The 27,666-nt window shown below is 37.7% G+C and overlaps 1 protein-coding gene across 1 annotated transcript in view; it reads right to left on the reverse strand.

The window, feature by feature from the left end:
• Nucleotides 1-27,666, reverse strand: part of ARHGEF3 (Rho guanine nucleotide exchange factor 3) — a 101,502-nt gene that overhangs the window by 26,499 nt on the left and 47,337 nt on the right. The window contains 1 exon segment of the mRNA XM_066195090.1: nucleotides 22,376-22,438. Coding sequence (XP_066051187.1) covers nucleotides 22,376-22,438 — 63 coding nt within the window.

The raw sequence follows: 27,666 nt of genomic DNA on the forward strand, positions 1-27,666 counted from the left end.
AAATGAAATTTGGTCCCAAAGTTCATTGATGAATGGCACTGAACTTTATAAGCATAATATTATCTGAAGGAATAACAAATGCAAACAACTCTCAGAGTGTTGAATGTCTGTAGAATGCTGTGTGCATTTAAAAACAATGAATAATGATTCCAGTTTAATCATGGTGTTGAATCCCTTCTGAACTGCGTATCAAATCCTTGGAGTCCCTTCTGAAAGATCTTATAAACTTAGTGTGATTTATATTTTATTTCTACTTGAATTTAGATTGCACAGTGACTGCCCATCAAGAGTTGCTGCATTGTGCATGTGCACGCAGGCCCAGGCAGAGCCAAACATCGGTTCATAAACTTGTGGCTGAAAGACTCCCTAGAGAACTCCAGTTATACAGCTGGAGAAACAAAGGTTTCAGTGATTCCACTAAGGAAGTTTGTAAGTGTGGAGCCAGTGAGTCCACTCTTTCCAAAAATTATACTTGGACTACAAGTCTACACTAGCACTATAAAAATCGTGAATCTGAACTTTAAGGTACTTTCAAAAAATAAACTAGTATTTCAGATAAAATTATGGTAGTGACTAGATTGCAGGGCAGGCCAGTGTATCAGTTTTGCTGTTTCTGGAGCACATTTTTTGTGGGTTTAGTTCAGTGGGGGAGGTGTAGAAGGGTTTTTAAAATTTATTTAGGCCAATACAGAATTTAGTCAGACAATTACTTATCTGTCAGGGAGAAGTAATGAGGTATTTGCTAAGTCTGGAAAGCCCAGCTCAGAGGTGTCTACCACTGCTGACCTCGTTGAGGGCTGAAGTTCACTGACAGAGCTGTTCTGTAGTCATCGTGTTCACACCCACACTTTTAGTTCACTTCCTCACTGATTCAAAAATAACACAGAAGTACCTCTGTCAAAAACATCTGTCAGTACAGCAAAGCCCTTTGAGATGTGTTCAGGTTCAAACCTTACAAAAGCCTTAAATTAAGTAGAAAGATTGCATACACATTTCAAGGAAAAAACTCAGTAGTTTGCAATTTATGGAATATCTCTCATATGCATCCTTCCTTTCATTTAAATTGAAAAAAAGGTAGATTTAGATTAAATATTGGAAAAAAAACTTTTCACTGTGAGGGTGGTGAGACCCTGGCACAGGTTCCCAGGGAAGCAGTGGATGCCCCATCCCTGGAAGTGTCCAAGGCCAGGTTGGATGGTCCCCTGGATGCCCATAGAAGGGGCCCCTGCCATGGCAGGGAGTTGGAGCGAGATGAGCTTTAAGTTCCCTTCCAAATCAAATCATTCTGTGATTCCACATATGTGGTTTCACAACAAACCAACCAACCAATGAACTGGATGCCACTGCTTAGGAGAGGTACAATTTGGCTGAGAATACTCAAAGCAAAGCTACTATTCCTCCTATTCTGAAATGATCAGTGAAAGTCAGCCAGGCTAATGCTGCATGTACACACAATTCTGCACCTACTGAGTATCTCTGAAGCCTCTCTCCAACATACTCTAATATCACTCTTCAGGATAATCATTTCCTTTCAGAAAAACAAAGACAAACCAACAACTACCAATACCGAAACCATATTCAAACAATCCAAAGAGAATTTTTGAAGCAGTCCTTTTAATCAAACTTTAAGAATTTGAATCTGCTCTGAAGATGCAATGCAGAATCACTGACAGTGAGAAGCCAGAAATCACATTAACTGCTAAAAAAAGAGCATTTATCAGGCAGTTACCCAGCTGTTCAAGAAACTGCAATTTCCTCATTGCAAATACACATTGTGCACATGGTAATGAGTTCCAATTTACTAGGTAATAAATATTAGGGAGAGACTGTTTGATTAAACACTTTGGTGCCGAGAAATTCCAAGAGAAACATTAGAGCATAAGTGATTACCATTAAAAATGTGCTCTCAAAACTGACACCTGTAATTTTTCCAGGTAGAGTCCTAATCATGGAAAAATCAGTGCAGAAAAGTGAAACATCTCTGTGGAATACGTGACATCACAAAACTGAACTCCAAATTCCTATTCTGTCTAGATTCTCCACTTGAAGACCTTTCACATGATCCTTATTTGTGCCATGTGCGGAGTAACATGAGAAGGAGGAAGTAACGTTTCCTCACTATTATCGTGGGCTGTGCCTTCGGATTTGCAGACAAGATTCCCTGAACTATTCCCCTAACTTCTGTCAGGCAGTAGTAGGAGTCTCCCTTGGCTTCCACTATGAATGATGGTTTCAAAATACCACCTCTACCCTGAAGTACACTCATGTCAAAGTTATGGTGATCCATGATTCGCATGCCAACCATCACAAATGGTTTATTGTATAAACACACATCCAGTTGTAAGGCAGGGTGCAGGCTTTCAAAATCAGTGTTTCTTCATGTAAATGTCACTGGTAAAACAATTCTGCTCTAGAAGAGAAACAGATCAAACAACCTGCCAAGTTGTTTTGATTTGTTTTATATTTTGCTAAATTCATGCAACTTTTAATTACCACAGGAAATACTGGACAGTTAAAGGATGCCTTGTGACAATCCTTTGCACACTGAGGCAGAAGCACTCCTTTCACGAGGCTCCCTAGGGCTGACAATAACAGCTGACTTTTAAATCTGCATCAGATTCACGTACAAAAATCGTTTTGGTGACCGGTCTGCAGCTCAGTGCTAAGGATGGCTGGCCTGGAGACACTGGGAAGGGCTCACACTTCTCCACCCTGTTAACACACCCAGCAGTGCACACCACTTGGTGGTCCCTGAAGAGAGAATCACAGGGTGTGGTGAGGTTGGCTAAAATGATCCTCCACGAGTCACACTTAATAAACAAAGAAGTTGGTTGAGTTTGTCTGAGTACACGTCCCTGGGGAGAGATGAAAGCAGGAGGTGGGGAGGACAGTACTGATCTATCCACGTGGATTTTAAACAGCTGCTCAGATTCTGTAGAGGGTGAATTAATCACCCGAAGTGGAGTGTCCTTTCCTAATTTTTTTCATTGAAAGGTATTCTAGGGAGCAGAAATTACTGGAAACATTTGTATGATGTTTAAATGAGATTAAATGTAATTAAAATACTTTTGTTTAAGTTACAGGCAGTGGGGGAGCAGGAATTTCTCTCCAGAGCACTTGCGCTGACTGGAAAATTAAGTAACAAATTTCTTTACGAGAAATCATTATCCCTAATACAAAATGTTTTGCAAGACATCACAGTAGTGGTCCTTTTTTGTTTTGATTAAATTTTATTACACTAACATTTCTATTTCATGAGAAAGTCTGTAATATTAGTCCTCAGAGTGGATAGTATTTTGTGATTTTTTGCTGTATGCACACATGTATGTTTTGCTTAAATATGTATATATATACATATATATATATATATATATGTATGTATGTATGCCCAGATAAGAGAAATAAGAAAATTCTGTTCTATTTGGAAGCAACAGGAATTTCCCCTTTCTATAACTGATCTCACAAACTGGCCAAATGCCACCATCCCCACCAAGTGCAATACGTAAAGCAAAGTTTGGGGTTTCTAGGGTTTGTTAGACAAATCACAGAACTGGGGGAGGAAAAAAAAACAAAACCCAAACCAAAGCCTACAAAAAATCCCAAACACAAATAAACAAAAACCCTGAAAAAAACAAAACAAAACAAAACAAAACCAAACCAAAGAGCTTTCAGCTACAGAGGTCCTTTTCAGGTCAAAAATAAAACTAGCAAAAAAGGATAAGGCTTGGGTCTTTTGAGTTGTCTTCTCCTAGTCACCTCTTTACCTAATTATACAAACTTCAAACTTAATTACACATTTCTTTGTGTTCAGTTTGACACAGCTTACTGTGCTGCACTCAGAGTCCCAAGTGCCGACAAAGAATAGGATTTTACGGTATGGTTGAGGTGAACTGACAATTTGCCACTCATGATAGTATAAACTTCACTGCCCTCTCTTCCTGCTCTTCCACTGGCACTGTACCCTGTCTCTGAGTAGTCCTTCCCTGTCACCTTATTGCAGCTCTAACATTCATCTCCTTGCACAGGTTAAGTCAGCAGTCCAACAACCAAAGCATACTTTCTTTTGCCAGATCTCGTCTGCTGCTTTTGTGAGCTGAACGAGTTACTGTGGCATGAGAAACGCACCAGAACTCACTGAAGATAAATGGTGAAAAAGCTCTCAGGTACAAATAAGGACAGGACAGGGGAAAGGCTGCTTTTTCTCGTCCTAGTAGCTCTAAACCGTTAGCTCAGCTTGTTTCATGAAGTCATACCCAAAGAATACTGTCATCATTTCAATTTTTTTTGGATGAGAGATTTGGATCAGAAGCCTTATTTATTTACTTTTAAAAACAAACCCACCTATTAATTTCCATAACAACTGTGCACTGTTACTCATCTAGTCAGTCATTTTTGCCAATTTGACTATCTTAAAATTAGAATATTTGTGCTTCTTGAATAAAAATTTAGAACACAAACCTTAAGACTGATTTCATGTTCTCTTGAGCAACAGAACTAAGGTTGGAAAAGACCTTTAAGATCATCACATCCAGCTGTTAACCCAGCACAGCCCACCACAATACATTAATTGCAAAAGGTATTCAGAAAAATTAAAATTTGCAAATTAAGATCATTGTGCAACACTAGTTTAGAGGTAACGTGCCTTATGAAAGTCTGACAATTTTAGGAAATGAAATCAGAAACATGAAATTTACAATTCATCTACCCTTTTCTAGACCATATCCAAGGATGTGCCAGCAGTGTTTCTAGACCCAAGGTTAAACAAATAAAATTGTTGGACACAGATTACAAGACATCCATGGGAAAGTGGTGAAAGTCAAGCAAAACAGTGAGACTACTAAGTGCTTTACAAACAGAAACAAGAGTCTGATATCTCCACTACAGTGAAGCAGCCTTGAACCTGAGAGGTCTTTTTTTCACCTTTCTTTTCTTTTCTTTGCAATACTGACTGACCACCCAGTGCAGAAAACCTCCACATTTGGTCCTGAACAGAGTTCCCTGAATCACTCAATGCCCTACAATCCAGATTGTTACAGTGATGGTGCAAATTACAATATTCCACTGTAGTGGTCTATTAATATCTCTAGAAATGTTGTTCAATTCCCGTATGCTGTGACCTACTGTACAAACACTTCAGACAAAAATGAGCACAAGAAACTAAATCATCTTTCTGTTACCCACATCCTCCCCCCTAAGAGCAGGGAGAAAAACCATGTTATAACTTCAAAAAGAAGTGTCCTTGCAAAAACTGGTAATGCTTCAACAACTGATAGAACTACTCTACTCCCAGTACAACTGCGCTGCAGACCTGTGTCCTCAAAGATGATGTGGCATGAAGGAACAATGTGACTAATCTCTAAAAGACAGCTGAAATGGGACATAACATCTTCAAACAGACAACAACTTACACTAGGACAGAACTTCTTTGTTCATATCCCTTTATCAAGGATTAGGGAATGGAGAAACCATTACGGGAATAAAAAAGGTTTTATTTAAAGTTACAAAATAACTGTCTTCCCAAGTGTAAATATAATGATGTCATCCCATCCCATGGTACAGAATTTACTGTAACAAGTTTTAATTGACACAGAAATATAAATAAGAAAGTTTTCCTCAACACTTTCCTGATTAAGAAAGCCAGCTGTAACTTCTGAAGGCTATCTCCTCTCCGGTCAAGTTGTTAACCACAAACTGCTATCTGGAACTGATCAAGTTCATCCTGCTTTTATGTGATCTTCACAATCAAATCTGCAACCACAACACACCACAAGTGTTCCTTTTCCATTCATGTTCAGCTATGGATTTCGGACATGTGACTAATGATCACAGTTAATTTAGTTCCCAAGATAGCAGAGAGAGCCAATAGCTGGAAAAATGACTCTCAAAGTAATTCCAACCATCACAGAGAAAATATTGTTTACTACTTTAAAAGCTAAGAAAACTCAAAACTGCATCAGAACATAACTCTTGTATCTAATAATCTTGAAAATGTAGCAATTGACTGAACACAAAAGCAAGATGCTTTTGCAAACACTCTGATTTTATTATGTAATTGGGATTGGATTAAATTACACAGATATCAAATACTGTATCTTCAAATCCCTGCAAAAACACGAACTCTTAATAAAACTCTATCCTAGTAAATAAAAATGACTGCAGAACAACATGAGGGGACTTAAATATCAACCATAGCCCTAAAATTACTTTGTTCTAAGAATGCATGTTAAACAGAGAGTATAGTAAGGGAACAGAGAAGTCATATACTTTTAATGCAAGGCACTGCTCTCAGAGCTCAACAACATTAACAGCTGGCAAGTTTGTTCTGACCAACATATAACATATAACAGGATTCTTTTGATTAACATGGGGATGTATAGTAGGAGAAAAGCACACAGATTAAAAGGGGGGGGGGGAAATCAAATTGAGAATGAAGGCTGTTATTCTAGACCAAACAGGAACAGAAGTGAACAACCTGAATGGCAGATTTGTGGGGTTTGTGGGATTGGGAGAAATAATTAATCTATCCTTTCAAAAACCATTGTAGTTTCTGTTTGATGCGCAACAGAAGTCATTAGAGCAATGCAAAGAGGAGTACAGAACAATCAAAGTGATTACCGAGGAAAATGGCAAACAAAATACAAAATTAGATACAGGGTATATAAAAGGCCCTGCTTCTCAGGTGAGTTTGATGCCATTCAAGAACACAGCAGAAGAATTTTAGAAGATAAGGCATTGACACATTAAATAAATTCTTGTATCTGAATTTTGTGTGTGGCAATATGCATTCTGTAACTGACGGGTAGAACAAATTTAGTGTGGAAGGCTCTGTACCATGAATACTCTACTAGCAACCCACACACAACACTGCCCAGCACAAAATTCCCAGAGACAGTCCTTATACTTAGCGTGACCTTCAACCCCACACACAAGCAGCAGTTTAAGTAGACGTGCAAGTGATCTTGAATTTTTTTTTAAAAAAAATCCCTCCCAAGGAATTTTATTTCATTCTTCAGCTCTCAAACTGTGAGTTTGTGTACGAGTTCTAGGCTACTCCAGAAGAGAACAAGGTTCCATAACTCTTCTCAGTAACTAAATTAGCTGTAGGAAATAGGCTTGCAAGCACTTTAACAAAAAACATTTTCTGTAATAAAAACCAGAAATAAAACTTTTAATCATCCAGAACTGCTAATTTTGATTGAAGCAACAGTATTTTGTCACCTATAAAAGTTTAAAGAGGAAAAGAGAAGTAAAATGAGCAATGGAAGTAAAGCCCATGTTTTTCCAAGCGGCAGGATACAGGGCCTTCATTTTGATTTTGATCAATAATTATCCATTAGAAACACGATAACATTTCACTGCCTGTATACTTATCTTATTCTGGTTATGACAGTTAAATAATGAAAAGTATAAACCAAGTAGCAAACAAGTGGGATGAAAAAGTGAGCAGACACTGTGACCATGTTGCAATAAAGCAGAAGGAAAAATGTTAATCCTTGTTTTGTACTTCAAGCACATGGTCACACACAGTACAGGTGTTCTCAGTGTGCTCTGCCAGCTCCCCTTGAATTCGCTACTCCATTCCTCCCTAAAACAAAACAGCACCCAGGAAGAGAGCACAGACTGGGTATTCAAGATTACCTAAGGGAGTTGCAATGATAATCCACAAAGAAAATCAGTTAAGTCCTATGAAACCCTTATGTCCAGCCATGACACTGATGAATCCAAATGGAAAGGCTGAAAGGACAGCTTCATAAAATCATAGCTGTACAATAAAGATTGGAATGCACCTCATATCTGCAGTAGAAACAGAGGTATGTTATTACATACTGTTCTCTGGAATTTGGTGGGTTTGTTTTTGTACAAACACTTAGAGACTACCTGCTTCTGTTCCTAATTGCTTCCTCTAGATCTGGTATTTTTATTAAAATAAAGGATATCTATCCAAATGATTGCAGTTTTGCCACAGTAAGAATGCATCTATTTTGTTAGCTCAGGAAGTGCCATTTTTTTCAGTACATGCTATCTAACAGCAGATGTGCATTAAAACATGTCATTGCAGGATATATTAACCACATCACATGAATAAGCCAAACAGCTGAAATAAGAAGCTACAAAGACCTTTTTGAACATGAGCAGCCTTCCTGATCTCCATGAAACTAAATCACCAGTCTGATATTACTTGCACATATGGGAAAGATACAATAACTGGGCAACAGATCTTACGGAAGGCACAGTCCAATGCTTTGCACTTGTTTTACAATTGCTACCTACCCTACTAGCACCTCTGTTTTTGTCCTGAATTATCCATTTACATACCTACAGTATATCTACAGTAGAGTTTTGATTCAGATACTATTTCCCCAATATACAATAGCTCAAGGAGGGAAGGTTGCTTTGTTTGTGGTGTACCGGTCTGGATTTTTTTTAATCATTGCTTTGCCCTCACATTCTTTCTCAACATCTGCAGCATTTCAGCAGCAAAATCTCTAAATCAATCAGCTTCTGACCCAACATTTCTGTCAGAACAATATCCCTCCCATCCTCTGCAAGGTCCAAGGCAATCAAAAATCCTGTTAGCCTGTTTTTACATTTGTATCCAGATTATGAGAATGCAATTTTGAGGGAGATATTGCAAGTTTTCAAAAATAACAGTAACAGAGATAAACCAAATTAACAAATTACTACAAAGAGAGATATTCCTTGCAAAAAGAGAAAATAGAAAGACAGAAATCTTTAAACCTGATTCTATCTCTGGTGTTAGGAGATGAGTAGCTTTCACCATGACTTCCTATCCAACTCAGTAGGAAAATGTCACCAAACACCATGCTGAAAAATGACATCAGAAATACTGTCCAGTATTTCTCAGCCTCTCTCTAACCATACAGAAGCATATAGCACAACTCCAGTTTTGCCTCTGACCACAAAATACCCATGTACCGTTATCTCTGTAAGCACAATTTGCAGGCAATTGGTTCAGAAATTGGACGTTCTTCACACAGAAAAGTTACAAAGATTTTGTACCCGTAATCCCCAAGTTTTAGGGATCATGGGCAACAATATTAAACAAGTGGTGTGCTTACCAAAAACTTCAAAAACTTTTACCAAACTTGTAATTAGGAATTTTTTATTTTTTTTCTTTCATGTGGCCACAAGCATCATTAAGGTGATCTCTGAGACAGTGTTGTCTGTCATCCATAATCTCAGTACCACTTTTTCAGTCCTTTTTACTAACTGTAGCAGCTGTATTTGCGAGGTGACCAATAATTGCAAGATACTGAACAGCTCACATTGAAAAAAAGAATAAAATAAAATAACTGAATTTACTGACACTCAATACCCACCCCTACCTCCCCCAACCCCAGTACTCACCAGTGAAAAGAAGGGCAAGAACACTAAAGAAACATTTCAGAGATAACACTTTAACCATAGTTTTTAGGATTATTTTATGATCGTTTTGTTAAATATTTTTTCCATATGTGAATGAATTCCAATACCTAAGAGCACAGTTTCCTACTGTATTCAGTTTTTATAGGGTGAGGATTATGTTTTGTTTGTGAAACTGGCTGGAAGTTTCTAATGGTTCTTTTCAGGAAGCATGCATCTGTTCTCCAAACCTGTTCCTTCCTAAATTTGCTAAAGTTGGCCCCAAAAATGTATCAGGAAACAACCGGAGGATGAGGGGATGGGAAATAAACTTCAAAGACACCTTGTCTTCATTAAATCTCAAAGTGTTACTTCTTCCTGTTGGACTGAGTCACGCAGGGCTTTAGCTGTCACACCTGACAGGGGGAGGGGAGGTGTCAGCACGGAGAAGAGGTTTGTATTTCAGCTGCCTCCTGTAATTGGCAGCCTGGAATTAATTAATGCAGTGGAACCAGCACACACTTGCATGCAGCACACAATTAAGCACGGCAAGCAGTATCAAAAAACACTGCTGCTTGCTTTAATAGTCTTTTATTGTTAAAAAACATGGAGAGGAAAAACAGGAAAGGCAAATGCCAATTAACAAAGACACGAGGGTGCCTCTGGCAGTCACCAGTACCATCTGGGTCTCAGTCTGCTGCTAAGCTATTACCTGAACAAGCAGGTACAGTGAGAAGAGTTATCTCACCTAATAAACAACCGCCTTTGCCATTTTTAATCTTTTTTGTCTCCTAATTATTTTAAATATTCTGTCTAAAGCTATTTGATTTACGTGGTTTTTTCAAGCAGTCTCAGCTGGAACCTCTCAGTACACTGTATCAGCATTTCAACTACTAATTCAGCTGGAAAGCCACGGTCAGGAATGTGTCAGCTCCACGGATTCATCAATTCATGACAGGAATGTCATTTCTGTAACCTTTCTTCTTGATCAGCTCTTAGTGCTCAGCACAAACCACCTTCCCTTAGATGAGGCCAAATATTTAACTTCCGTATTTTAAAGAACAATCTTTGGAGATGTATAAAGAAAAAGAAAATCCCCAGTTATTTTTGGAGGATTTCCTTCCATTTATTTTTGTTGTTACATAACAGCAGATCTTACATGCATATTTTTAGTACTGGGTTCTGCTTTAGCTGCCCTGGCAGAGTATTTGCAAAGCAGCAGATGATTCCTTCACAAATGATGTACCCAAACAAATCAGCACAAATGACTTTTGTAAATTTACAGCTACATTACATAAATACCTACCAGAACCTGAGAGTGCCAGTGACTGCTGCTCACAGGGGAACCTGTGCCCATTTGCAGCTTCACTGAGTTGCTGTTGATTCAGTTTTGCTATACATAAGCATCAATTCAAGTAGTTATTAATTCTGTAAAGACGAAAGAAACCATTGAAGCAGTTTTCAGGTGATGCCATTCCAAACTCACAAGTGCAAGCTTGGCTGGCTCAGACTGTTTCCATATCAGGAAACGACAGTAATCTGAGAACAATAAAGGGTTCCTTCATTAGCTGTTGTAATCCCCAAACATAAGACCTACTTTTTCCATACAGAAGCTTCCACATGGAAGAGGTATAACATTTCAGCTTTTCTGATGATCCTTTAACAGACAAAAGATGTTAATATCGCCACTAACAATTTGTTCCTTCTTCCATTTCCTTTTTCTTTACCCAATGGGAAATTTCAACTTTTTTTTGGAGTTACTTCTAAGAAGTGGAAAGTGATGCAAGGCAAAATGAAATCTGTCACAGCTTCATTACCAGTGTAGCTGTACCTACATATATCACAGCAACTGTTTCATAAAGGCTTTATCAACTCTCCCTTTCCCACCTGCATATAGGTTTACCTTTTGGAATGACCTCACACATCAGGTTACAAGAAAAAAACCTGAATGCTGCTGAATGCACAAATTCTTTGCTTCTTAAACTAAGGTCACTAAAAGGAAACTAGAAGATGAGACCTTTACCAGTAAATCCATCCAGCACTTCTATATTTACAACTTTTTTGTCTGTTAAATGTTAAGAACTGCTTTATAAGATGTCCTAATCCACATCTTTCACTTGTACAGGGTTTTCTAGCCTACTGAAATGAACACCACAAAGGGGAATTTACTTTTAAAGAGCACTAAGAAGTGACAAATGTGAGAAAATACATCCAGCAAGAGATACATTGTTGCTTAACTAATGGGTGAAAAATTATTACTATGTTGACAGGATGTATATTTTCTGCTAATGTAAATAAAAACCACCGAAAGATGAAAACAGTAAGAATCAGAGTATAGCTCTATTACTGCTGCTAAAGAAATTACTTTGGAAACAAAACATCTCGTTTGATGGAAGGAAACATTCATTCATATCATGTCATGTCATATCCCCAGACATAGGAAAGAAAAAGTCTCCCTGCCAGGTTGCCACAGAGAAAACTATTTTTCTTGAGGTAAACTATTTTAACTTCCTGAGGAGTTAGGCAAAAGCTGCCCATTAGGCACCTAATCCTACCCATGACCCGAGATTCCATGTAAAAAACCCACTATGTTTAAAAAAACAAGGTAGAGGAACGATCAATGACAATGGCAACAAATGGGCAACTAGTATTAGCTGTCTCTGACCAGGTAGTGCATTTTGGAACTTCTGTAAATTACATTGTTAAAGTCTGTGTGCAGAAGAGTTCAACTGAGAATTTGATATAGGTGCTGGCTAGAAAGTATTCTGGCAGAGATCAGTACATTTAGCTGTGCTCTAAGGGCTCTACCATTTGGGGGGTTTTTTCTATTTTTTTTTCCTTCACTATATGAGAGAAGACCATTACATTGACTTCATGCAGTAAACTAATTTTAGCAAATTTGTACTGAAGTACTTCTTGGCACTGCTTTCACTGCATCAAAAGACTGTCTCAACCACAGCAGGTCCCAAAATTCTGCAACCACACCAAGCTCAATTATGTCATAAATGAATACAAGAATAGTAGTTTCCATTTCAGTAATATTTCCATATTCCTCTAGGTTTGATGAGTAAATTTTCTTAGTACCACAAGAAACCCTTTCCTGCCATTTCCTTAGTACGAAGGAAAAATAGGTTCATCAGCATTTTATAAGCAACAAAACCAAGCCAGAGAATAGGTGATACATGAAGTTCATGAGAAATATGTTCTGTAACCGCAAACAGAATAAACTTCAGGCAATGTCAAACCAGCCCTCCACATCACTTTCTTGGCCAATTCCACACAGATATGGGCAGAAAGTTCATTATCATTATCGTAAGTGTTAAAAACTTCATGTGAGCAGGAAAAGGCATAAAAGGCTGCTTATTCAGACAAGAGGTTCTAGTCTAAAAGCAAAAACGTCTTCAAACATCAGAACACTCACACTGCTTGAATTCAGAGCACATTTCATACAGAGTGCAGGAAGTCACTGTGCTATTCTAAGTATGGTACAAAAGAAAAAAAAGCTACAAAAGAACCACAACGAACATGCTGTAAGCAAGAAACACCCGAATATAAAACAAGAAATCTCCCAGAAATAACATAATGTAAACAACATCTTCCAACACAACAATGCTCTGACAACTCTCAGCTTTACACCTCGGAGTTGACTCATTTGCCTTACTTAAGAAGCAACTATGGAGTATTCATTAATGAGGTGAGAAACACTTCATCCAGCTACTCTGTACCACCTATAAATACTTTCAGAACTTTAATTAATGGTTAATCAGTAAATACTATAACAGACCCTTGTGTAGACTCTCAAAGAATGCTTTTGCTCTCATGACAAGCCCAGTTCACAGTTTGTCCCTTTACAAGTCTCATCCTGTTCACATGCCAGCACATGCACATGTACAAAAACAGTAGATGAAAGTCTGAACATTTCCCAAGACAAAGTAAAATCCTTTCAGTATTGCTTTCTTTGAGGAAAGCGGTAAAAAATATCAGCTAGATGGTTATAAACATTGCCTTAAGAATTAACAGATCAATTGTAATATAGACCTTTTAATCCAACTAATGGCTGATTTAGCAGATAAGCCAGAAAAGAGTACAGAGGAAGTAAATGAAAAATCCTCTAATGTAGCAGCAGATTTTCATTTTATCCTGCAAACGCAGAAATGCGTGAATGAACCTTGCAGGTTTACAGTAATTTTTAAAAATTTTTTGCTCACTAATTTTTGTAGTCATGTAAAAGAAGAAGTTCAAATAAATGCAAATATCTCATCACTAGAGATATTCTATCTCGTCCAGTAAAAAGTACAGTATAGGATCACCTGCCCATACCTCTTCAGGGGATTTTATACTGACCTAAATGCTCACATGTGGTGTAAGACAGTGCGTTAAACTGGTTTGTGACTAGGAAACCTTGTTAACAATAGACAGAGAAGCTCTAGGCTGGATTGCCTGCAGGAGTAGTAGAGGCTTCTAAAAAGGACCATGCAAAACTATCTGTAATGAATAATTTCATTATCCTTTAATTCAACCACCAGGAGATGGATGGGACAATGCCCTCACAAGGCCTGTCCTAATGCTATGATGTACAGAGGCATCCTGGTGTATTTATGTACAAACCTAATTTCCATTACAGTTGGTCACTTCTAGAGGCACAGCCAAAATGCAGCTGGCACTGCAGAAACGTATGGACTTTAACTATACAGCCAATGCTAATTCAATGAAATCCTGACTTGGCTCCCACTCGAGACTTCAGTAAGCACTGGACTATGTCAAACACTCCCAGTGGATATCATTTGAGGGTGAATGGGTCATCCTTCCCCTCTTCCATAGGATAAATATAGGTAGACTGCTTCAGTCAAAAGTTTTATATAACCTGAAAAACGTCAACTCTTCGCTCCAAGCCACAAACAGCACATTGCTTACCTGCTTCCTTCATTTTTCTTACAAATTATGTCTGCACAGGCCATGTTATAAATTCAGTATAAAATACAGTTACCAATAATGATGTATAAAACTTAATTTTAGAAAATGTATGGCATTATACAATATTTATCTCTATAGAACTAATATTGGGTTTTATTTTGACCTCTAAATAAACCAAATTACAATAACTCATTACTTGATTCAATTTCGTTATGAAAATCTCCTCTGCAAGTCTTAATCAAACCAACCACCACACACATTGCTTAACAGATACCCAACTTCATAGCTGCCAATAACATCTGGCTAATTTTAGTTCACAAATGTTCCCCATATGCCATGTGGAAAAGAAGCAAACGTCAAGCCTGTCTCTGTAACCCAAAAGTAATTTAAACTGAATTCAAACTTCAATTGCCAGTTTTCTGTTATGGTAGAATATCATAAATTGCACTGCTATTACTATACAAAGCAATTCTTTGAAACAGAACACAAACATACGTATACTGCTTTTGACTGAATCAGAAAGATAAACAGTGTTACATGCAAATATCATATTAATTACAAAAGCTTAATATTTCTGAAGATAACTTTATCTTTCATCTCCTATATTTCTCACTGAGGTAATTTGCTGCTGTTGAGAGCTAAGTCCACAGACTGAGTGGATGTTTTTGATGAAACCTTTCTGATTTGGAGGCAAAACCTTAGATCCTTTTCTTCTCTTTGGTCACTACAGCCAAAGGAAGAAAAAATCAGCATCTCACCAAAACAGACCCCATCTAAGAATTGATATAACCTGTTTCCAGATTTGAATCAGAACTCTTCCACAGTTCCCAAGACTTTATCATAATCTAAGATTTGATCAACAACTAAACCCCATGGCAAAACTATAAGGGATAGCTTTGCAGTGCCTGAAAACCATCAGATTTGGGTTTTATCACATTTTTCTTGCTCCACAGTTATACATATTTCAGCTTCAGAACAGTAACACTGAGCATGCCTCATTAGGAAAAAAAATACTGAAGAAAAATAATTTTCTAGGAACCAACAAGTTCCCCAACAAAATTTCCCCAACAAGTTCCCCAACAAAACCATTTTGTGGATTTACTCCCCCCTCAGAGTCTGCAGAATGCCAAGAATTGTATAAAGAATCTCAAAGCAAAGGAAACAGCATATACAACAAATTGATGATGTTGTATCAAATAATACCTTGCACATGAATTTAAATAGGAGCAGACAAATAGATGCCAGCAAGTCACAGTAAGATACTGCGATAGTTTGAGCATTTGAAAAAAGTTAGTTTTAATAATCATACATCATTTAAGGTATCTATAGACCAGCTTTGATTTCTAGAAACGGGGTGAATAGACGTACAAGAGATACATTTTCTTACTCAGTTCCCAAGTATGTTTTAGGAACGTTTGGTGTGTGTTTCCAAAGGTTTGGCGTATTTGTACGGGCAGATTTGCACTGAAGATGTTGAAGTTCATCACTTTGCATTTGCTGACTGCACCAAAAAAATCCATGAGATTTACTGGAACAATTAGCCAAATTCTGAGAAGTTGTTCACATAAATAGAGAGTAACTGTATGACTACACAGGAACTCTGAGATCATACCAGAATGCAGAGGGGGGAAAATGCAGCCTGACCAGCAATTTACACATTTTTCCAATAGAGCACCTGCAGGCCTTATCTGATGAGAAATAGCAAGAGAATAACAAAACAGAGCCTCAAGATACAGAACATTACTCCAATAATGCCAGCAGCAGACAGGGTGTAGTCTATGACAATCATATGAGAGATTAATAATGGATTAAGAATAGTCACTGTGTAATGAAGTCTGAATCCAGATGAGCACTGACCACCCTGCTGCACAGCAATATTCAAAGGTCATGAATAATTCAAGCAGATTGTATACATCTTGCTGGGCAAGCTGAAGACCTTTTATACTATGAACATGCAACAGACCACCGTTTATAGAAATAAAAGACCCAGATACAATATTAAAATATATATTTTAATTATCTTGACTCTGGTAAGTTGATGTGGAAGTAATCCTATCTAAGCTTATAAAGCTAGCTTGCCATACCTTAGCAATCAAATATAATTGAATTTATAATTAAGTTTAATTAGGTCAAATAATGTTTCAGCTATATTGACTATAAAATACATAATAAATTACCACTTTGCACTAAAAGCAATCAAAATTAATGAACTGTGGCTAGTGTAATGCAAATGTAGCTTAAGTCTGGGTACTTTTTTGTTTGTATTTTATACTGGGACAATTTTATTAACTTGCAAGTAGACAGATGAACAGTAAGACATTTCCAGTTCACTCAATAATAAGTGACTATTTGACATAGCTTAATTTTCAATAATGATAACTGTTCTATATAACAAAAACAAATAGCTCTTCTGAAATTTTACCTTCTTTATGAAACTGTTTTACATGTCTAGTTCGTCTGGCATTTGTTGTATGTTCCTTCTCAATATAACAACAGCAACTTCGATGAGTTTACAACAGATTTGCATGCAACCAATTGCAGAGGAGAATTGCACACCACTGCCCTGATTCTTTTCCTGGATAGAATTTTACTCAAGTACAATTTTATTCTGAAAAGTCCAAGTTTTGTATTAGGTTTTACCAGCTTTTTGTTCTGGATATCTCCTGAGTAACTTGTGATTTTAGAGTTCAGACATATGATGCACGTTGCATCATCACCTTTACAAGTTTTCAACTATGCAGTTATTCCTCTTGTAATAGCAATTAAAAATGCATTGCTGTTAAGTACCTTGCTGAGTGCTCTGTGCAATAATCTCCAGATAACAGTGATCCAGATAATCACCACTTTGCTCAGTGTGATGTATTAACTATATTTAATAGCTGTGGAATAAAGATAAGAACCAACTGCCCGTGCCTGAGTAAGAAGCACAACCCTCCAGTGCTCCACCAGGCTCACAAGAAGGTTGCTAACGAAGAAGAACCACATTTCAAAGCTGGGCTATGAGGAAAGAACAAAAGTCACAGCAGCAACAAAGAGCAAAAGCACATACAAATATAATCCAGAAGCTGCTCAGAATTTAACTAAGGAGGGAATATCTGCCACAGGAGGAATACAGAGCAGAGCTCATGGGGATGTTTTAAATACAAAAAAGTACTTTGCCCTCTATGATCTTTAAAACTGTCTCAGTTTACCTGCCCCAATTCCCCAGCCTTTAAAGGGATACCAATAAAATCTGAAGTTTATGTAAGCCAGGTTAATTACATAACATCTGTAAATCATGCATATGCAGATTGAGAAGCTATCACCATTTTAAGAGCACAAGCATGAAACACCACTGGCTGAGTTAACTGGACGGACTGAAGTCCATTGACTGAGTTAAGCCTCCCAGTGGAGGCCAACATGAACAAAGCCAGGGCGGATATTACACACATCTCCCTTGAAATGAACTTCCGGCCGCCGTGGCCTTGTACGTTCATGCACTCAGCCCTCACAGTCTGCTGGCCACATCTGTCACAAGCTATCACAAACCATTTGACATTGAGGAGATTTGCAAATCCACTTCTTTAAGCTGGCAATAAAATGAGCCAAGTCCAACCAGTCAGTTTAATAAGCCAGTTTATCAACTCCTGAAGCATCAACACCAGTCCAGATCACTAAACAAATACAAAGATCATTTAACATGCTTAGGTTACCAGTCCTTGTCCTGAGTCAGCAAAGCTCCAAGCAGTGTTTCCTGTGAAAGGAAATTCTGTCAGTATGACTTATTCCCTTGGAAAAGACAGGTATGTCTGGCAATGGTCAGTCATAGACAAAAATTTTAAATCTATTTTTGTAGAAGGATTGTAGGCACATGATGATGTAATTGGCAGGAGATCCATATGGATGTTGCTTTCCAAGATATGAAGCAATCCAGTCATTAAATAGTTAAAACCCTCTTTCTTTGCCACCCCCACCCTCTCCTGGACAAAGGTGGCCTCCAGATACATTTACACAAACTGGAATAGTTAAGACAGTAAAGACGGCCAGATCTTTCCATTGCCAAGCACAAAAAACAGGCACATCCCCAAGGTGATGCCTGGGAAACCATGCAGAGTGAATGCACCACAAGCTTTTTACCTCAGCAGCTCAGGGAGCTGGAGAACTGACCAGACCAGGAGTCATTCATCTCATGCAATACCGATTTGTTAAATACATACAATTTTAAAATAAAAAATATTTATTAAAAAATAACCAATTTTATTACACAGCTTGAGATATTTATTATCTGTAAAAATTGAATGATCTACCATTATCCCAGTGAAAATCTAAATTCATAGTAGGGAACACATGCATTCAAATTTTCATATTCTTAGGCCTGGAAAATAAATGCATTCATTGAAGATATACATATAAACAATTTGGCACATCTTTTCAAGGGCATAAGAGAGTTACTAGACAAAGGAGTCTGAACATTTAATTATTTACATCATGATATAATCCAAAGGCTCCAATTAAGCATAGAGTCCTCATGAAGTAATTACAAAACTGTCACCGCCTAGAAGAAAAGAAGGTATTGCATTGGGCTAATCAAAGTCTCCTGAGAATGGCCATGACAGGCTAAGGATGGATCTCAGGCCAGCACCATTTCCTCAGCAATGGTGAAAAAAAGTTGTCCAGGGAAGCAGACACCTGGGAAGTTGTCCAGGGAAGCAGACACACAGGGAAGCAGTAAACACCTAGTGACAGACACGTACTTTGCTCTCCCAGACTCAGAAATATGCAGCTTCAAGGGCTTCCTCAGATGGATGGCTTCACTCAGTCTAATAGCTCTTGACGCGTTTTTCTTCCATTGATTTACCCTATTTGTTTTTCCAACGCCTTCAAAAGCCCTGGCATCCACAACACCCTGTGCCAGAATTGCGCCACTGTGTGGTAGGTGAAATGGCATCGCTTTTGCTTTGGTGGGAACCTACAAATGGCTTTATTTTGTGTCCTTAGTCCCAAGAGAAGGAATAACCTTACACAGACCATTTCTCATGGAACTAATCAAGTGCCAATTTTTTCCCAGGATATTTGATTTCAGTTCATATAAGTTCCAGTATATTTGACTGGTTTTTAGACAGAAACAGTTCCAAACTTTTAATTATTCTAGACACTTCTCATCCCTTTCTTCAGCCCCCTCTCCATTTTTGGGAATAAGTTACTGGGTACCTGAGGAGTGGAGAACAACAGAGAAAGGAAACGTGACCTTGCATAACATCACCACAGCTGGTTTCTGTGAGGTATGAATTGATTATTTCTGATATTTTCCTTCTTTTTGGTATGTGCCATCACAAACATGAGAACAAAAGACAGACAACTCTGCCTTGTAAAAGAAATCTTGAACTACCTACCATGTCAGCAACGGTTTTCTTAAAATCAAAACCCAAAATGACACATCTCTACTCAATACATATAGCACCTAAGCACACACAGAGAACAAAATGCTTCTACAGGTAAGTATTCAGCCATGGACTGCTGGATTCCAGCCATCCCTTTTGTGCTACAACATTCCACATTGCAATTAGAAGACCCTCCAATAATCTAATCACACGAGACACTTGGTATTCAGTCTAGTTGCATCCTCAGCACAGTCTTTATCATTAATCATAAGAAAAATATGATGTGAAAGGAAAAACAAAAGTTTATTTGCCATGTCCAGGAGGTTCACAAAGGTAATAGTCCTCCTTTACTTGGGGGGATGATAATCTAATGGGTAGGAACACAAGCCATGAGAAAATGTAAACTCTTCCTGCCCAACTTGTTTTAATGTCAACAGCACCAAGTTTTGATGAGCACACTTGAACAATCACCTGAGGTTAAAAAACCTGAGGGTGTTGTTCTGAATTCACACGCCGCCAGGCTCGTTTCCTTAACCAAAGGCACCTACCCTCTTCAAGTCAGTCATACCATGACAGTTTAAGCCTCCTGTCACAGCCAGAGGCAAATTTGCCTTAACAGCAAGTCCTATCAGTGGTGAGGGCACAGTATCACATGCTGAACAGGAACCTGCAGTATTGCAATGTAGAAGAATTCAGGGCAAAGCAAGTTTCAAAGACACAAGAGACAATATAGTCTGTACAGCATAAATCAAAGAGCACTTCCTGGTAACAGAAAAAAGGGGTGACAGCCTTGAAGTTATCTCAAGCAAAAAAGATAAACCAACTAGTATTTATATAAATTTAAATAAACTGATCATTCTTCAAGATACAATGCATACCCTTTATATCCTCATGGGATATTCCCCACCTTATTGACCTAAGCGATTGTGAAGCACTGTAAGGAAAGATTCAAACTTCTTCACCCATTCATTTCTCACCCCTATTTACTAATACAGACTCCAGCATGCATTTCAATAGTGAAGGTTTGCATTGATAACAGTGGGAATAGTTTTCTTAACAGCCCTTCATACATTTTATTGACAAGAGCCCTCAAAAGTAGGCATTTACAAATCTTTTAATGAAAATCCAAATTCAGTGGTTTTATTAGTCAGTCTTATAGATCAACATTTAGTGAATTACTTTATCCCTTCTCCGATTCATGTTTGTCTTGCCAATAATAATGGTTACATAGAAAAGCAGTACTAAGAAAACAATATTCTATTAATTTTAAGTGGCATGTAATAACTGCAAATGAAGGACGTTGCTGTTATAATTGTTTTATCTATTGCTCATCAGCAAACCACAAACCTCACTTTGCTCAGTGCTCTGTCTATATTTCCATGGGGTAAACTCAGAGGTAAGATCACATTAGATCACCCTCCTCCAGGAGTTCTTCTATTAGCAGAAACTGTCCCCTTAAAGCAGCATTTAATCTTTAGCTATTAGCCAAAGGAGCAGCTATATTCAGCCCAATTATTTCTTCAGCAGTATAACAGATTCTACACAAGGGAATTTTACCTAATTGTCTTAATCATAGAAGAATAAAATACACGCTTTCTCCAGAAACATGAAAAGAGTTAAACCCAGCATTTTCCATCCCAGATCAGAGCTAAGCATCAAAAAAAATCAAATTTTTCCAAAATAATAATAGTCAACAATTTCCAATTTTCTCTGAAGAACTCCTTTAAAACTCCTTTAAAGGAATAACAATTCCTTTGAAGTTGGGCCCAATGTAAGGTCTGAGGGGATTAACTAACATTAAAGTATTAGCTCACAGACAAGGTCAGGCTACTGTGGGATTATGATTTCCAGAATAGTGCTGGATTCTACCCAGCTCACTTGAAGTGCCTGCAAGAGCTTGCGTTTGTCTGCAGCCATCCAGGCAGGTGAGCCCTTAAATGTAATTAATGCTTCAAAGAACAGGTGTACTTCAAACCAAAATGAACATCTGATCATTAAAGAAACCACAGCGCTAGGTTTGACACTTCCTAATAAATAAAACTGTTAAAACAAGCAGTGTTTATTCTCTATTTTTTCCATTACTTTTTCTGTCTGTACTACATGAGAGGTCTAGTGAAAAGAAAAACTGATTCAACAGCTGACTGTAAATAGAACACTGCAAATATTGATTAAAACACTGAACAGAAGGAATGGCAAAATTTCCTACCTCTATTTTAGTTCCATGGATTTGAAACAATAACTTCAGGTGTACCCTTATGTCACAAGTTTACACGAAAAACAACACGCATTGCCGTTTACTGCATAAGTACCCTCATTAATACTTTGATTCAACATCCACCATAATCAACAGAAAGAGTTTGGTTCTTACAGCTTGCATTAACCGCCACTGACAACTGAAATGGAATTTCTCATACACCCACTCAACAGTATAAAAGCTCTGTATTTAAATCCTGCATTCACAAAGCCCTTTTATCATGTTATTTACTAATAAGAGATTCAACGCTTTACAATAAACTGTATTATGACTTCATTTTTCTTTTAAAGGTTTAATACAGAAAATGAGAGCAGTAATATAACAAATATTTTTTTCATAACAAGCAGAACAAGTTATTCATGCTATGTATGAAAGCAACACAGCTGAGAAGATGGAACAGGCTTATTTCAGAGCACTCCTAACAGCCATATTTTAGTTTTAGGGGGTAGAGAGGGAGAGCAAAAAAGAAAATTAAATTACTCACGCTTGTATCCAGGCTGCAGATACTGATTGTATCTTCATCTTGAGTACTCTGTTTCCGTTTTTTCTATAAAGCAAAATGAAAATACTCAGTTTCGATGTACGGTACCAACTGCCATTGGCTTGATCATGACACCAGTATACATCACAATATCATACACATGTATTTATAGTTAATTTACTCCCATCATCATTAGAATCACCATGTATGTGAATATAAACTCTCTTTTCACAAGTTGAAAAGCTACCTATTAGCATGCAGTGAATTAAAGGCTGTTCCTTTTTCTGCTCAGATAGGTTCACTTCAATTAAGAAACTTCATTCCAACTGAAAGCATAAGTAATTATTTCATGTTGGAAACTGTGCTTTGGCACTTAATATGAACTTTTGCAACTAATGAGACTGTCAGGAAGAGAAACTCATATTTTATGCTGTGAGCCTATACTTAAGATTTTTCAAAGGCAATCTTCAGCATTCAAGTCCTACCCTCAGACAGTCAATATAGAAGGTGAGGACAAAAGGTGAAAAGAACTGCAGGGATTACATTAGTCTATGTTAGGGTTTCACTCTCCATGTCAGTGGTTGCACTCTGCTCCATATTCAGGGGTTGGGTTTGCAAACGGCAAGCCCTTCCTCGTGTCATTTCACAGGTTCACCACAAGATTAATCTTCATGCACTTCAAAGAAGTATGAAATGTCATTTAACAGAGCTCTGCATTTTCTACCAGGCCAGGAAGATTCAGGAAACAAGAGAAGTCACAGAATACATGATTCTTATTTACCCAGCTGCGTTGTCTTCTACTGTCAACCAGAAATAAGCAGTCACACATAACTATAGCTAGGGATATACTTTCCAGTCTACACAAGTCAAATACGAGCAATTTAGAGACCAAAAACCCCAGAGAGATGCCATGGAGAGTTCATAGTTCATGGGATGCCCAAAAGTCAGAAGCTACACACAATGCAGGTATTTTTATTTAAAACAAAAAACAAACAAACAAAAAACCAAAACAAAACACCCCCCCCAAAAATCACCAAAACCCCCCAAAAAAAACCAAACCAAAAACCCCACCAAAACCAAACAAACTTACAAAAACTAAAACAAATAAACCACAAAAAAAAAAAAAAAAAAAAAAAAAAAAAAAACCAGAAAAATTGTAGTGTCCACGCTCCCAGCTCTCGTGAAGCCAGTAAAACAACTTCAAATCCACTAGGTCAAGCCTATGGTTTCTGAGAACTGTTTCTTTGATGAAAAAAGATAAGGAATATTTATCACAAAATCCAGAAGTTTTGATTTCATACCGTTTTAAAACTAAACTCTTGGTGTAGAAACCTTTTATGTTTACTCACTGGTTTTCAGCAATCTTTGACTCATTTAAATACAATTTTGGTTTTTTTCAGAAAATAACTTCTGATACATTTTTAAAACAATAATATCAGTCAGCAACAGCTGTGTTCTAACATCATTATTATCCAGAAAATAGACCATGAATTCTGTCACCACATTACACAGTGAGAAGTGTTTTATCAAACCTAATTCTTCAGCCTCAGACTAAACACAATCAAATCCCCTTTACTGTTACAGTATGGGTTTTTAGCAACAAGTTAAAGGACTGACTAGAACACAGAAATTTCTGGACCAGATCACACTGAGCTATGAACAGAAATATCTGAAATAATACTGACTATGTTTGCTTATCCTGTATCAGTCTTTTCTATGGTTTGTTTTTTCCCCACAGGCTAAACTAACCTGAATTACTATTCTAGGGTTAGCAAATGTGAATTCATTGTGAAAAACACAAAACAGGGATGAGATCTGTCAGGTCAGTACTTTGCCCTGAGGGCAACATCGCCTAAGATTCTAGTGAACATGTTGCAGACTGTTCTTCAAACCTAATTAGAATTCTGGTGACCCAAATGCATGCATCCTTTAGTTGTACTCAAAAAACCCCATATATTGATTCTACTTAAGCCTACACCAAGTCTTTACTTCACAAAAAAGAAATTATAAAACTGAAAAGTAGCAGCCCTCCTACTCGGTGGACACAGCTTATCTAAAAATGAAGGACACCTGGAGTTGGAATACAGCTTTCTACAAGAGAAGGATAAATTAAAACAGTGCATGGATCTGGTGTACCTGAGTCTACACTAACTGATGCTTCTTGTGTATGGTTGGACAGGATACAACTGCATTCACAGCTTGGGACGGTGTTGCTTTAAGTCTGCCATCTCAGACTTGATTTCACTGCTAATGGAGTGTGACAAATGACCACACACACAACAAATAGGCAGCTCCTTTGTTAAACAACCAACTATCAGATCCTTACTGCAGTCACATGGCTACAGATTAACACAGAAGGTGGCACTTCCAACATGAGCCAACTCTAATGAACGTGGATCAAGACTATAAATTACATAATATGAAGTACAATTGTACTAGGCAAGGCTACAGGATTGAAGTGAACTTGAATGAGGCAGGACATGGTTTTACTGCAGAGGGAAAGTTACACAACAGCTATGTGTGGGCTTCTAATTGCTACACTCAGAGCAGCTGTCTGGGCCCAAAGCACAGAGGTATCTTGGCCAAAGCAGTGGCCATGAGGACAAACATCCACGGCAAGGCTATTCAGGTAAAACACAGCCCAAAATGGAGTCAGCAGGAATTAAATTACGCATATCTTAATTACAGGCAACCTCTTTGATTATATAACTGAACATCAATACACTCCTGGGGAACAAATCAGTATCAACTGTGATGTACAGACCAAAAGCAATGAAATGAAAACATGGGTAGAGTGTAGGAAAAGCAGTTACACATTGAGTAAGTCTGGGACAGCCTCCACCAAACAGATCTCCTACTGTACCTCATACTTCACTGTGCTAATCAAAAGATCATTCCTCACTTTATTTTAGATCTTCTACTTACTGCAAAGTAATACACACTTAATATAAAAGCTACTGAATAAAATGTTGTCTGGAAGCTTGCAAATTTTATACTCCTTATGTTAGTCTCAGTGGTTATGCAACTCCAGTAATTTTGTATAGAAATTGTTAAATATTAACCACTGCAGGCAACATTAATGATTTAATATTTCTGAGAGTTTCAAGGGCTATTACCATTGTATAAGGGGGAGGCAGAACTCCATGGCAAAAAAAAACAAACAATAATTGAGCTACTAGATCACAGATAAATTTCTTTGCCCATAATAAGTGGATTAGAAGCAAAGATTGCAGTGGATATTGTGCAGGGACCATAAGGTGCTCATTAAATTAATCCCTGTTCTTTGTGAAGATCTTTTCCCCAGCGGGGTTACAAGTCCTGTCTCAGCTGTCATAGCACAATGCAACTGACCCCTGAATCTGCCACGTCGCACAAAATCACCCCTTAATTGTTGCTCTCTATTTTATGTTCTAACTCGCACAGCACATGAAGCAACACAAACCCCTTAGCAAAGCAGCCCAGAAGCTCAGCCTGGTGTAGCAGCCTCTGGCAGAGCTGGGTGAGGAAGCACTGCAGTGTCCCACAGCAAGGCAGGCTCTGTCCTCAGTCCAGCCCTGCTCCCTCACCATCCCCTGCACACACGAGGATGTGCCACTGCAGCATTGTGTGACACGCTGAGCACAGAACACTGAGGTAACTCCACACAGGGCTATGAGCTATGGACAAATGTCATCTCACCACAGAGCATCTCCTCATTAGAATTTATATGGACATGAACCAAACTAAATAGAAAAATGTTATGATGCTCTTTGTCTTGCAGGGAAAACAGGAAAGCTTTAAAAACCCTTTTTATTGCACAGTGTTTAGAGACCTTAAAAATGGGTACACACTTGCATGAAAATAGTAGCAAGTATGTGTTCTGATGAGAAATGTGTCTGTGCTTTCTGACTGACCATACAGGTGCATTACCTGCATCTGAACATGTACCACTAGGCTAAAAAAGCTTTTTGTATTATAATTTTGAATCCTGATGTTTGTGATACTGTTGCCCAAAAGGCTGTGCCTATATCCACAGTTACAGAGACAGGACACTTCCTGGCCTTAACACAGCAGGAAAGAATTGCTTCCCATAATTATCTCACAGGAGATCATAAGGTAAGATATCCAATTATATCTTAATGATTTCATTAAAGGATTTAGAGCAATATGACATTGTTATAAGGAAGGCTGGATTAACATAGTCTCCATCACAGGGTTTTAATTATCAATACCACAGATTTATACTTCACCCCCTGGGAGATGAAATGCAAAGATGCACAAAAATAGCTTGACAAAACCCATCCTGTGATGGGAAATGAGATGCTTTTCAAAAGAGTCACTGACTTTTGTTAAATCACCTCTCCATTCTAAATGCTTAGAAATGTGTCTGCACACAGACTGGTATCAAAATAAACAACAGTTCAAGATAATGTAGTTGCACATCATACCCTTAGACCTTCTTAGTCACAGACAGACTCACTTCAAAATCAAACACTAAACAACTTTTAACCTTTTTTTCATACAGAAATCCATTCTGATGAAATAGACTTTTCCCATGCCCCCAAAACAAAAAGTCCAAAACAAAGAAAAATTAGAAACCATTCAATTAGTCTGTATTTCAGACCACTTTCATATGAAAATATTTTTGAAACAGTCTTTCTAGAACGTACATCTGAACACACTTCAATAGTGCTAATTGGAAGAAAATAACTTTGTAAATAATGGAGTTATGTGATCTAAATAAATGTAATTAAGTAGATGTGCATATATACACATACATATATAAAAATAGATATTTATGCATATAAAAAGTGTATATACATATACCTTTGTAATTTGCAATAATACAGAAAAGGGAATACCATTTAGCTCACAAAGTTGTGTATCATTTTTACGGTTGAGAAAAAGGCAGGAAGAGATTCACTGCTCTGGGCTTTATGCTCCTCCTTATGTAGTCTAGGTACACTTTTATCAGGGACAATATCTGTATCAGACTAAATTAAAAAACAAAACTACCCAAAGAAAAACCATTTGAAGAGATGAGGTAGAGCAAAAATAAAATTGAAAGGGATTAATGTGGAACGCCAGGAGAAAACTGATCAAATACTTAACAAAAAGTCAAACATCACAGGCCAGGTTTAAACCACACTCCAAAGGGTATATCATGTTTGCACAAAAAGCAGCATTATTACATGATTTTTTTTTCTTTTAATTTTAAATAGCAACCAGTATCTCCTGAGCCAGCTGAGAACACCTCTACATCTACAAGGAACCTTCCCACCCAAAGCCTGCTGATGGCCTTATGCCCTAGGAAT

The sequence above is a fragment of the Chamaea fasciata genome, unplaced genomic scaffold, assembly GCF_029207755.1.
Source record: "Chamaea fasciata isolate MVZ Bird 193981 ecotype frontalis unplaced genomic scaffold, bChaFas1.0.hap1 SCAF_13, whole genome shotgun sequence".
NCBI classification, from domain to species: Eukaryota; Metazoa; Chordata; class Aves; order Passeriformes; family Sylviidae; genus Chamaea; species Chamaea fasciata.